The sequence below is a fragment of the Strix aluco genome, chromosome 6 (assembly GCF_031877795.1).
Source record: "Strix aluco isolate bStrAlu1 chromosome 6, bStrAlu1.hap1, whole genome shotgun sequence".
In the NCBI taxonomy this organism is placed as follows: domain Eukaryota; kingdom Metazoa; phylum Chordata; class Aves; order Strigiformes; family Strigidae; genus Strix; species Strix aluco.
Window position 1 is genome coordinate 28,348,605 of NC_133936.1, and position 14,284 is coordinate 28,362,888.

The following is a 14,284-nucleotide window of genomic DNA, read 5'->3' on the forward strand; positions in this document are numbered from 1 at the left end:
TCATTCCAGCACTCTTGCATAAAGACCTGTGATGGGATTTTAGCCTAAGGAAGCCTGGTAACTTAAACAAGATTATACTTAATGGAAAAACAGAGGGAGCAAAAGGGGGGGGGGGCAGGGCACAAACCAAAGAAAAACTACACCTCTGCTCCTCCATGACCTCAGTCTTTGCCTCCCATTACCAAGTCTCTGCCAATACCTTTTCTTCAGCTTCCTCAGAACTCTACTTTTCTTAGCCACTTCTCTCCCCTTCTGTCCTCTTCACCACCACCTCTGACTGACTCAGTAGCAAACTACAGGTTCCTCAAAAGTAGTACATCTATTAATATAATTATGTACATAAGTGGTCTTTTCTTACCATTACATATGGGTAATGGTGTGTCACATTTTAGACATGAAACAGCATGCTCAGTAAAAACAAGCCCAAAATACAGGCTTTACAGCGAAGAGTGTGCTAGAAGTGCATCCAGAACAGAAAATACTCATATCTGAGTAGTTTACCTGTTCCTAGCTGGTGACTTTCCTGCATCCTCCTGGACAGACCCAAGGCGTGCAGACAATGTGGTAGTTGAAGAGTCGGGGTGAATCAAACTGCAAGGAAAAGGAGCATGTTACAGATGTTTGAGAGATTTGCCACATGCAGCAGTGTTAGGACAGCTGGAATTAAAATACAGTTAATTATAATGTTATCTCTCATTCACACCCATGATTGTTAAATCAATGAGGGAATAGGGAAATCTTTCCCCATCCGTAGGCAAATGACATCTGGAGAACAGTGCTCAATTCTTCTCCCTTCAGACTCAAGTCTTGGACAATACAGCTTCTTTCCACTCATTATCCTGTCTTCCCACCCTCTTCCCCTATATTCCTTTCTTACACATCCTCCCTTCCTTACAGGTTCCATGCTTTGGAGGGGGAGATCGGGGCAATGCCTCTACAACACATCATCTCTGCAATCCAAGCAACACTATCTATAGCTATTGCTAGACAGCTTTTACCCAGATAGCCTGACAACCTTCTGTAATTCTTTAACCTGATCACTATCACCTTTGCCCTCCTTTTCCTTCCATCCCAGAAGGAAGGAGAGCAGATGTTCTTACACCATCAATACAAATTCCTACTGGCAAAACTGTGTAGGCTATAAGCCACTACACTTCAACTGATACAGCCATACTGGCTGTGCTTTGGGATGCAGACATGTTACTAGCATAATAAATGCTCTTCATGAGAAAATGTACACAATACAACTTTGCCTGAGTAACTGTACTTGCCTAGAGTACACCACTCATCCACTTTTAAAGGACACAGCCCTTCAAGTTAGTTAAAGCCTCTACATTCCAACTGCTCAAAGAGCAGATCAGTGTCAGACAAGTACATACAGCATCACTCCCCTAAATGCTTTTCTCACTGCTTTGCAGCATATGAGAGCAGGAAAGGCAAGAGCCTTATCTCAGATACATTATTTTCTATGTTGGGAAAACTCCCAAATTTTCTTCTGAAGCAAACTACTTCTCACACAGAAGTCACTTATTAGAAAAAAAACTTTGCTTGAAACTGAATTGCCACTTTCCACTGTGGTGCTGTTTAAGTTCAATATCTTGAATTTAAACCTCTGAAGGTCAATCAGGAACTTACCAAATGCAGTATTAAAAAAAGCACTATAGCCTACTGCAAAGTTTTACATTTCAAGAGCAACAAGCACCGAAGAAACTAAAGCAACAATAAACCACCTAATCTGATTCTCTCTCCCTCTCACACACAAAACCAGTCCATGTTTATTCAGTGTCTCCCAACAAGACTAAGCGTTCTAGTATAAAAAGAGTTATCAGTCTTTCAAGAATAGGCAGTAGTTTTCTTCAGTGCTACAAGCTACCCAAAATAAAGATATAAATACTTTCTTTATATATTCATGTCTACAAGCTGTTAAATTGCCATAATAAAGATACTAATAACACACCAGAAGACAGAACTAATGATACCTTCTATTATTTTGTACACCTGAAGAGAAGCATTCCGAGCACACATACTTATTCCTAATTCAAAATTTGGTAGTATTTATCCCAAGCATTGCAACATTACTGCTTTAGATGACCATGACATTAAACCAGAAGTACTTTCCTTTATTTAAGCCTAAAGCTGATTATTTAATTGCTTCCATGTAAGAGCACCATCCTATGAAAAGCAACACACAAAGAAAGAGTCAGGGCATTTTCTGAAGACAGTTGTTTTTGAGGTTTTTCTTTTAATACTATCAGAACCACTAGAAGACATCTGCTGAGAGAGGCACACATCACAAACACTACCCCTCCATTAAAGAAAGGCTCTGACTCAAGACCTCCTCAGTAGTTTCACACCTGCCTGTTCTTCTGTTTTTAGGGAAATGAGCACAAACACCACATCTGATTATTTCTTCCTCCCCCTACCTTAAATTAAATCAAGGTCCTCAGAAATTAACTTGCATACCACTTGAGAAGTACAGTATTCTTTTATTCATCTTCCAAAAATAAAGATCCCATTATTCAAGAGCAATAAGAAGAAATATAATTTGAAAGGAAATCAGAGAACTTTTACAGCTGCCCTTTCAATCCCAATTCAGTTGAAACAGGTGGTTACTTCCACCATTTCTCTCTTATTTACACAGACAGCATCTCATATTCTCTTGCCCAAATCAAAACCTGACAGGTAAAGCATACATTGGTGGTTAGAAGGGATGTTTTTTGGTTTTGTCTTTTTAAACTCTGAAGCTAAAACCTGCTCTGTCACTGGTATGGACTCACTGATTCAATAGGTTAAAGGAAGAAATGCAAACAATTTAGAACTCCACCAGGAAAGTTTCCACATTTCAACTTAAAGAATACTAGAAGCAAGCATGGAATTAGATTCTTTTTACAGGAGATGTATTTCTAAGTTCCGAGATGGAAATCACCAGTTTTTGTCTAGGCGGGTGTCAGCCTGGAAACACAGTTAAGAATCTGGAGCTCAGCATCAAGCCATTCACTTTACCTTTGCCAGGTTAGATCCTCCTCCAGAAAGATGTTGCGGCTAGCTTTACGGCTCCCAACTGGTGTGCGTGGCTCGCCGGGATCCAGCACTGATATAGAACACGCGGAATCTGATAGAGCGTTTAAGTCTTCTCCAATGGAGTTACTGTCTGTGGAGTGTGCATAGCTTAAGGCTATTTTGCGGCAGTAAGTGCAGGCTCGGAGATCCCCTATGGAAAGGGGAACCAGAGAGTGTAAGTAAACGGGAACAAATAGTAGTCTGTTCCTACCGGATTAGAGGTGTGTAGTGGTGAGAAAAGAAGGATTTCCTGTTTCAAAACCTCTCTCCATGTTTCTAGTTCTCATATTTCCTTAAAGAGCAAAACCCCAGATAATTATACACTCAGGGAATTTCTTCAAGTCAGATGATGCATAACACATGATCAGTAAGAGAGAGACAATTTGCAGGGATGGGGAGAGAGAGCACATGTGCACACTGAAATCATGGTACAACAATAGCCAGTCACATATGACATACCAGCTGATGTCTGGAAATCATTACCTCCGTTGGGAGATGTCTAGAGTTTGGTAACTGGCATTTGAAAGAGTCTCCCTCACCCTCAATTAGAAAATGTAGCTCATTACATTTTTAAAACTACATTGCTAAGAGCAGCTTTTACCTGAGCACACCTTTTATAGTGAACATCCTTGTTCAATAGTGGCCATATTTGTTTTGTCATCATGGACATAGTTGGTAAAAATAAGCAGACATGGCATAATCCACCACTGTGCATGAAGAAATTGGTAGAATTAGGTCCTGTGATTCTTTTTGCTTATTTCTAAGCTCACTAGAAACCTGCACAGCATTCTCTAGCCGATGCCAGAATCTAAAATGCAGTAGTTCAAACAGAACTGAGCACACAGAGAATGTTCTGCTTCTCAACAGATAAACCTTACCTGTGTAGCCCATGAATTTTCCAGGGATTTCCTGATTGCAGCATCGACTACAGAAGATCTGCCCACAAAGTCGACAGTGGTGCCTCCGTCGGAAGGTGGTGAATTTCTCACTGCAGTCATAGCATTCTTTGCACTGGCTGTCAGGCATCCAGTACTGCTTCAAGTCACTGTCCTACAAGGGAAGGCAGCAGAGAAATATTTTTTTTTTTGTAAATAAAAAAGCGTATTTAGATTCATGATTGCTTTGTAGATTGAGCACATGAAAAGAACAATTTCATATATTCATATACGTGTGTGTGTGTGTGTGTGCACAGAAAGGATTTTTCATGTGGGTTTATAGGGAGACAGAAGGCTGAGAGAGGTTTTTAACTGAGAGAATAAATCTAGTAAGCCTTTGCCTTCTTGATCCAAGATGGAAGCAAAGCAGATGAAAACTATCATGAGCTGTAGATAAATTGCAAGAAGAAACAAATACATAAAAGTACTGATTACTCTTCCCTCTCATTTGCCTAGCACATGACAGGCCCTCAACTAGCACAGTTTAAAAACATAAAAAACAAACCCCAGACATTAGTTGAAGCTGTTATCCAGGGGTAAATCAAATTACTAGGAATTATCAATGCAGGAAGATCATTTCAACAGCTAATACTGGGATGTAGTTTGAAGGTATCATAGATACATGTAAAAAGTTTTGTTATATGATCAAATTCTTCAAAATCTCAGTAAACAGTTGTAAAAGCCTGTGTCCCAGATTGATGTTGTTTCAAAACTCCAGGTTAACAGCTGTATGCAGACAAATGTGGAATACATATTCAGGAGATAAAAACATATACTGATTTACAGCATGGGTGCAGACACAGGAATTTTTGTCTTGTTTTTAAGACTTGAAAACAAAGAGTTAAAGCTTCCATTTGGTGTTCTAGCCATAAACAGAGCAAGACAGATCTCTCAATTGTGATTCTGAGCACATTAGCTACAACTACCATGGATGGAGACAACTGCTAACAGTCACATGACAGCTCTGTGAAACACTGCTAGAGTTCAGTTCTAGCAGTAAGCCTTTTCAGAGGGCCTGAGTACTCCGGGTTTTTCTTAGGAAGAGAAAGTGCTGCAAGAATTTTCTCAAAACAACCCAAGAGAGAAGAGAGTAACCACAGAGAAGGAAGGTGACCCATACTCTGATTTTCACACAACCAAAAAAAAAAATGCATACCCTGAATTGGGGTTTATTTTCAGATGTTCACAAAGTGAAGTTTGACATAGCTGCTAGACCAATTTTGAGACTAAAATAGCTATGATCAACAAGACGACAATTTCATGCTGTCTTCACCCAAGAAAACTCACACAGAAAGAGGTCGAAGACTGCTCGAAGTAGTCTAGTGAGTTTAGAAATTTTTAAGATGACCACTAAGCTTCAAGCAGGGAAAGATGCAGTGCTTTCCCAAGAAACTGCTGCAAAGCTGCAGGGCATGCCGATTAACAGTTTTTGCCGCATGATAAGCCAAGTCTCTGGTTCTGCCACATACAGAGTGGCTGTTCCAAACAGTGCCTCTGCTCACACTCTCCCACATTGCCTCCGCCCCACTTGCACAGGACTGGATGTTTAGAAACCCAGCCATTGCTGGTGACACCTCCTGCTCTGCTCAAGTCAGCAGAGGTTGATTAGAACAGCACCTTCCAGGATCTGACACATGCTTTCTACAACAGCAAAGGGGTCTCCTGTAGAGACAGACTAGTCCACAGCAGGGAGAAATTGTTGCCTGGAGTGACTCAAGCAAGACATGGCTGCAGTCAAGGGCAGTGAGGTATTACCATTTGTACAGAACTCAGCATGCTGACAACTAACATACTGCTTGCAGAGAAAGATCTAGACATATTCATTTATGCTGCATCGTGTATGTTTGAGCACCTCACCAATAACTTCAAAGATGTCTGAAAATCTCCAGGACCTTCAGAAGCTGTCACAAACTGAAATATTAGTAGGGGCCACACTCAATGCCCTGCTTACTAAAATGAAAGGCTTTTGTTTCACCCTCAAAAGTATCACCCTTTCTACCAAAGCAAAGTTACTCTTAAAAGCAGAATAGCACTACAAGCTAAGTGAGTTTACTCAAAGTCTACTTATAAATCTACCAAGCCAAAAGCCTTTTTCCTCTTCATTCAGATTAATTAAATGTCCTTTTGCCTGTTTGTGTCTTGCTCCCAGACACAGCTATTTATATTGCCCCTTATAAATAGTTCTGGCTCCTTTCTCAACTAGATCCTCCTCTTAAAGGCATAGTTCAACACAGCAGAGGGAGGTGAAATTAGCAAGTCAGTAGCAACCACCAGACCCTTATCCAGCTGAATCAAAACTGATTAACAGGACAAGTCTTTCAAGCAAATATTGTTGACCAATCATTACCACAGTAAGTAGCAGATTTAATCCATCCTCAGAATTCTCATTACTATTTGTGACAGTTAATGTATTTCACCTGCCCATGGTTAGTCCTCACAGGAGAAAATCATCAGGTTCCCACAGAAGTGGGAAGGAGTCTAAAATGAAAGTATCTGGCCCAAGTTCAAAAAGCTGAGCAACTGCAAGGTTTCACTCACACAATACAACAGATGTTTGACATGTCAAAAGTCAGTGTGAACTTAAATTGTTTCCCCTGCATTCACACAATGATTTTTGAGTTTATTCACTAACCCTTCAAACATCTGAAAAACCCCCATGACGTATCTAAGAATGAAGCTCAGAGAAGCCCAGTGAACAGTTCAGTTTCTAGATAGTTTGGCCTACAAATCCGTCAGAAGTAGTACCTGGCTCTTCCCCTCCATGATTTCTTTGAGGCGCTTTAAAACGGTGCTGAGGCTTCTTAACTGAACTGCTGTTCGAGGATCATGACCTCCAAGAGGTGCTTCTACTTTCCTTCGATTGTCTGGAAGGGAAGGGGAGAATAGTATTTATTTCTCATCAACATTCACATCACAACACAAAACCCCATTAGAGGGAGAAATGTTCACTTATATATGCACTTTACAAAGTTACAGCGTGTATCACTGCTTGCCCTTGCACTCTTCTCCCCCAAAACGAGCTTCCAATGCCAGATAGCTTGCTTTGACTGTCATTTGAAATACCACCCTCTGTGTTTACAAGAGCCGATTTAAGTCCTCTGGGAATGAAAACATCTTTTAAAGAACTAATTTTCAACCTACTATATGAACCTTGTAATAGTTTTTTAGAAAGCACTGATCTCATTTTAGAACACCCTCTAGGATATTAATACTTACAAAATAATTGCAACAGTATCCACATTCATTCTAGGACTGATATAAGTCAATGCCTTAACCTGAACTTATCTATAAATGACTACAGCAAGTCTCAGGACTCAATCAGTCAGTTTCTATTAAAAACAGTAACTCAGAATAAAATGCATCCAGTAGTTCATATTTTTGAGATGTTTGTTTTATTTTCTAAGAAAAAAGCCAAGTTGTTGAGAACTTGTACGGTTGTTTTTGACTAACTATAACAAGAGACTCCTAAACAAAAAGGTAACAGTTCATTTCTTTCCTATAAAATGCTTATTACTTTAAAGCATTGCTGTATGAGTTGCAAATAGGATCCTTCTCTCCAGAAAGATCTGCAAACACAGTGCTGCATTTATATGAACATTTAAACTTTTTCAGAGTCACTTTTCTACATCAACTTTTCTGAATAGTTTAAAGTTTCTTACCAGCTTCGCTGCTCTCCATCTGACTAGCATTTTATTTAGATTCCTCCTAGTACACGAAGAACAGACATGGCTGCTTTCTGTTTACAGCTTTAGATATCTGATGTCAGCAGGAAAGCTGACAGCACTAGCAAAAGCATGTTAACTGTTGCCGTGCAGTAACTATTAGGCTATTCCTTTGTGTGCAGATCAAAACCCTTAGAGTAATGCGATTCAAAATGTGGGACTCCATGACTCCTCTTCAGGTTCTTAGTTGGTATTTTTAGTTAATCAGCCCATAGCTGCTTACAGACCTCTGTACAACAAAGAATCCACAACAGGAGATGATTTTAGAGATATTCTACAGTGTTTAAACCCAGTACTGTGGCTAGCCACTTGGAATTTATTTAAAAAAAAAAAAAAAAAAAATCAAACAAGTACACTTTTGGATAGTACCAAGTTGAGTATTTTAAGGTGATTAAAGGGACTTTAATATTTCAAGAAAACATTGCTAATACCATAGAAACCTTTGGCTCCTCCTTACTTCTGTCACAAGATCTATGCTGCGTTTACTTTCTGGACTTTCATACTACAACTTATTCAAGAGTATCTCCCTACCACGAATGTTGCTTCTAATTCAAAAAATTACTGTCAGGCCTCCTGCCTAACCAGCTACAAATCTTGTCAGGCAAGTGATTCCCAAAGTATAAACATACACAGCGCTGAGGAAATGCCACAGGTAAGTCCACACCGGTTCTCTTGTTAGTTAAATGCCCTTTTCCTTGTTACATAAAACAATGTCAAAAGGATGTCATCTACATTAGAAAAAGCATGCCATCAGCAGTAGGAGCACATGGCTAACCTGTTTATACTAGAGAAGCTGACTGACTCAGATCAAAATTCAGTTGGCTCTTTTCCTATCCAGTCATGTGACTTTTCCCTTTCTGAGGGAAAACACATTGTATAGCAAGAATGTAAGAAGTTGTTCCTGCAGTACAGGACACACTATGTCTAAAACACTATCCTTATAAAAGAAATTACATGTATCAATCTTAGGTTCACTCTTACTGATCCAAATTCCATAACTATAAATAACACACCCATTTGCTCAGTTAACGCATGCACAATTTACAGATGTATATGTTTTCAGCATTGTAATTTTATTTCCTTACTTCACCATTAAATCTGCAAAACTCATGTTTCCTTTCACAAACATGGAAACTACAAGAGTATTTTTCTTGCTTTGCCCACACCATCATTCCAACTGCCATCAGCTGCACTTCTGAAGAGATTTCATACCTTCTTTTAATTTGATCCCAAGAGGGTTGACCACACTTACACATCTAAGTAGTGGTAAGCTTTTTTCGTGCTCCTGAAGCAGCAAACTTGGTATATGCTACTTCAAAAAAAACCCCACACACAGAGGAAAAAAACCACACCCCCCCAAACCCTTCCCTGCCCCCAGCCACAATTAAAAAAATTACACACAAGAAAATTGGTTTTTAAAATAAAATTAAACTTTAAGTGTTAATCTGTTATAACAACCAGATCAGCTCCACAAACTTTTGCTTGTCATTGTCCAACCAGCACAAAACAACTTCCTGCAAGTGAAGCCAGCTTCCTCATGGCTTTGATACACAGAGTCCTTATACTTTCTCAGCCCACAACTCTACCATATCTTCTTCATCCACCTATTCTTTCTCCCTAGCCAAACACTCTACAAGGCAGTCATTTTTCACTTGATATAATTTTGCGTTTAACAAACAAAAGCCAGCTGCATCTCAGCCCTTCAATGTAACACACCAACATCAGTGTGGAACACATCTGTTCAGGACTACCAGTTCATGCAGCAATTGTGTTTTTCCTATCCCTTCCCATATATATGTTCATGGAACAAAACCTCAGTATACCAAAAGGAACCTCATCTAGATTTCCAATTTATTTCTAACCTATTTATCCTTCTTAAGCTAAAAATTAACTCCTACTGCTAAAAAGTCAGTAACACTCACCCTTCCTGTATGCATTCATGGCTGCTGATCCTTGTCAAAACCTATATATACCCTCTGTACTATGTGTTTCTCCTCTTTTTCCTACTCTCCCCACCTGAACTGTGATCACTGGGAAGCAACCTGCAGCTTTCCAGCTATGATTACCTACTCAGTACACTCTTCTGAGTTCAGGCAGAGAAAGATTTGCTCAATAAGTCATGCAGTTGTTCTGCATCCTCAATTACTGAATCACTGAAATATATTTTTCTAGAGTTTCTTTTCAGTTTCAAAAATTAATACCCCCACCAGGGATACCACAGTTTTGCTAATACAAACCAACACGAATTTCTTTCCAGTTATTTGCTGCCAAAGCATATAATTTCATATTCAAGTTCACTATCACTGTTCAAACATTGAATTTTCCTCAAGTCACTGCCATACAAAGTACTGACATTTAAAGTATGAAAACTGTCCTTAACTTCATTTTGCAACATGCATTTTCATTTTCCAAAACCTTTTTCAACAGAAAAGACGCTCTGATAATAAGTCACGTTCTTTATGATTCCCAGTAACCATCACATGCTTTCCTCAGACCTTCTTCTCCTTCATATGATTGCTGGCCTTTCCTTACTCCTACTAATTTCCTTTGCCACTCCCTATTACTGACAGTCTGCTACAACTGTCTTGCATTAACACCATTATCCTGCATGACGGGGTAACAAGCTAGAAGTGCTTTTACTACCAATGCTCCCTCTTCAATTGGTCAGCATTTCTAGTTCTCCTTAAACTGGATTTGCAAGCTGTGACACTGTCTCAGTACAAGACTATTTTGGTTCAATCCAGCACCTTGAAAGCACATAGATGACGGCACACAGATACGTGCAGTCCAGCACAACCAGCTGGGCCCACTGTCTCTGTAGAAGTGACACTGGCTACCCAGAACCCTGCTCCAGCACATGAGGATGTAACAGATTACCCAAGATGGAGGCCACAGCAATGTACAGTCTCAGCACTGGTTCTTCAGCTGTACAACCCACAACGTAAGCCAGGCACCCAGCAGCTTCTCCTGTTTTCACAAAAGCCAGTAAGGTGCTATTATAATGTTTTTGTGTAAGCAGTCCTGAAGGGAAGCACACAACTGAAACCCTACATATTCAATGCTAGACAGTTTCCTACAAAAGCCACCATCCCTACATGCTGTTCTGCACTTGCAGTTATCAGCCAGCATGGGCCCTGAGCAATGAAAGTATCTGCTGTGCAGAATGCAAGCTAATGGGCAGATGAGGGGGTGGCAGTCAGCATCTTCAGGAGCAATTTCATTCCATCACTGTTTAGAGGCACCAGGGGCCTTTTATTTATTTATTCCTTCCAGTTTGCTTAAGCTTGGCACGTTATTTAAACTCAAGTAGCCTAGAGAGACCTTTGTGACGGACTTCGGCATTTTCCTACCTACATTTCCCGATGTTATGAACTGAGTAATGGCCAAGCCTAGAGAGACTTTTACAGGCCTACAGATAAAAGGCTGCAAGAACACTCAACTAGATTAGACACCTCACTGTCACTGAACTGAGTGAACTGACCTATCAGTCTAGGTGTTTCTGTAAATTACATCACTTTTCATACTTTTCATTCTTTAGATACGAGAACAATTACTAAGATTATCTCTGCAACCCAGCATCAACTGCAGTGACACAAGTAAAATTCTCTTCTGCGCAATGTTCAAAAAAATCCTCAAAGACCTAGTTATTCAGCAGCTTTTAAGACAAATGAAGGCATGAAAATTCCGTTTCTAAAGTTTGCTTCAAAAAAAAAAAACAATGCCTGATTTTTGGAGAGGGAAGATGTAAGCATTCTTCCCCTCTTCAAATACAGTGAGACAGCTTGAAAAACTCCCCTGAAACCTCCTCATCAATCCAGTACACTTCTACTTGCTTTACACAGAGTTTATGTTTGTTACAGCACTGAGGTTATTTGGGGGGAGATACTCAACAGTGAGTCAAACCACTCAGAACCCAATATGACAGAAATCTCTTCAAAAAGCCAGCAACTCCTGCTTGGTCTAACTTTACTTCTTTCCAGGCTGATTCATCATCACATTTTTCTAAGCGTACTTTCATCCAAACACAGAGATGTGAACGAAGGTCCTGAAAAGGCATTGTAATAATGCAGCAACAGTTCCTCCCCCTTAGACTAACTCTCATTTCCCTGGCTGCCTACTCCCAGTGGAAGTCAAACAGCAAGTTTATTTATGCCTTCTGAGTACCGAACAACCTACCTCACCTAAAGGTTTATAATCTGTAATCCCCAGTTAATTTCCAAGTGATTTACAAGAGGTAAACTAAGAATGAAGTAAATTGGCAAATCAGCCAAGAGCACACTGCTATACTTGGGGCACTTGAAAAAAGCTTTAAAACAAAACAAACAAAAAACCCAAACCTTAACTGGTTTGTTGTGACAGATGCAACTGAATAGCACAAACAGTACTAGAGGGCAAGGAGGAAGATTATGAATGTGTTCAACTAAGACAGCATTTGACTTAGAGAGATGAAAATGCTAGTTATCTGTACTGGAGTTTTTCCTGGTTACCAAGACTAGACAACTTTCTAAAAATCCCATACACCTTAACAACATTTAAGATCCAATTTGTTTGCACTAGGTACCATACTCTTGAAAATAGTGTCTTGCACAGGATTTTTACCCAGTTTAGCAGTTTGCTCAAGGCCATCACAAACAGCCAACAGAAACCAGGCAGATCTCAAGATGGATCCCTGCAATCTACTTACTAGCCCTTCCAGATCTTCATAAAGCCATTACACAGTTGCACCTTTGAAATCACATTCAATTCCCATTCCAGCTACAACAGATTCAGTACAGCATCTTGCAATAGTTCCAAGGTTAGGAATAAAAAAGGTTTAGACACAAGTTCCTATTCAATTCTCCTCAACATAGCTACAAGCAAAAATCTACATTTGTAACTCCCTTGAAGACACAAATGAACCCCATTCAGACTGAGCTCTAAAGTTACAGTTTGCATATGGCTGTTAAGAAACTAAAGTCTCTCAAGACAAAGCAGAAATTTTCAGGATCAAGGTTCAAGTGACTTTAAAACATTGGACATGTTTTGGCAGCCTGTTTTGCTCCAGACTGTTTTGTAATTGAAACAGCAGAGCCCCAACAACAGTGTCGTGCTGGAACACTAAAAAGGGTGGAGGGGACATGTTTCTGATGTTAAAGTGCAACCTCACTAACAGAAGCACTGTAGCCTGATCCCAAATTCTGCTATCAATCTAGACAGTCAATGATCCTTTGTTCACCTCCTTCCACCTCACTCTGAAGCATACCAGACTGGCTAGTACAACATTTCCTTGTAGCACAAAGAGCTGAAATTACCCAGGGTTGTAGAAGATCTTCTTTGCAGCTCACTAGTCAGTTGTTTTTTGTAAGGTACCGGTGACCTCAGAGACTGAGCCCTCGTGGGATGCTGAGGACTGGACCAGCCACCACTCAACGCTTGTGGATCACTCTGACCTGCCTCTGCTCTCTCTGACGGGGACGAAAGCCTGCCATCATCTGGAGTTGTAAAAAGCAAGAAACCAACTGTTCAGACATGATAAAGAAAACCAGTAGTGCATGCAAAACTAAGGCATAGAAAACTCTCATAAATAGCTCATTTGGATAACGATTATACATAACAAAAGACACAAATTTTTAGTCTGAAAATTATCATACAGAACATGGAAACAGGCCAGTATGTAGAACTAGTCTGTCAAGGCTCAGGCTACTTCAGAAATATCCCTAATATGAAAAGTGTCTAAAAAAAGCAAACCAGCAAGCATGAATTTTTCTTGCTATATGGAATAGCTATGCTTGATTATCAGCTTCTGCCCTGAAAAGATTTTTTCAGTTATGTTAGAAGCCAGTACTGAGGTCACATTAAAGTTACCACAGCCTTTAATAAACCAGCCTTCTCCATCAGAGGATCAAGTATTGACAGGTTCTCATTGATTCCAGGAACAGTCCATTTCACATGCTGTTTCAAGGTTGTTTTCCCATTCTTCCAATACAATACTTTGCTGACTGAAGCTACATTTGTCAGAGACAAACATCTGAAGTCAATATTGACCAAATCTTATGTTACTTTCAATAAATCAATAATGACAGGTGATATTCTACTGTGCAAACTAATAGCAGTCATACCAAGTAATTATTTTTCATTCTGCATAAGAGTCTGGACAGATCAGTTTGCTTATGCAAAAAGCTATCTTGGCCCTTTTTCCCTAGCCCAAACATGGCAGAGGTATGCTTAGCAGAGCTGGATAATGAACAGACTAAACAAGAGCAGCTGACCAGTTTGCCATCTCTGGCAAAAAGATACACAGGTTTTGTATAAAACCAAGGTGCATTCATTCACCACTCTTTGCAGTATATTTCTTTGAAACAAAAAAGAAAAACCTCAGAGTTCTTTAAGAACTTGACTACTGAGAATTTAAGTGTTTCATGATACATGTAGCACAAAGGCCAAAATCAAGTAGTACTTTTTAATATACAAAACTTTCACGACACTTCAGACCTCTTGATGGGGAACAGCTAAGCCGTGCAAATTAAGAGTGGACTTCCTGCAAATACAATCCTTTATTGCTGCTCAGCTGCCACCCAGGGTGTGAAG

The 14,284-nt window shown here is 39.8% G+C and overlaps 1 protein-coding gene across 25 annotated transcripts in view; it reads right to left on the reverse strand.

Annotated features, from left to right (window-relative positions):
- PIKFYVE (phosphoinositide kinase, FYVE-type zinc finger containing) overlaps positions 1–14,284 on the reverse strand; it is an 86,694-nt gene that overhangs the window by 68,079 nt on the left and 4,331 nt on the right. For 24 of the 25 annotated variants that reach the window (XR_012623819.1, XR_012623821.1, XR_012623820.1 and 21 more), the window contains exons 3-7: positions 13,009–13,188; positions 6,741–6,859; positions 3,939–4,110; positions 3,004–3,211; positions 502–591 (exon numbers count right to left, since the gene is read on the reverse strand). Coding sequence is in view for 9 of the 25 variants with exons in the window: in XM_074829280.1 (XP_074685381.1) it covers positions 502–591; positions 3,004–3,211; positions 3,939–4,110; positions 6,741–6,859; positions 13,009–13,188 (769 nt within the window). In the remaining 16 variants the exon portion in view is untranslated. The remainder of the gene's footprint in view (positions 1–501; positions 592–3,003; positions 3,212–3,938; positions 4,111–6,740; positions 6,860–13,008; positions 13,189–14,284) is intronic. The other variant, XR_012623830.1, reaches the window with a different exon arrangement.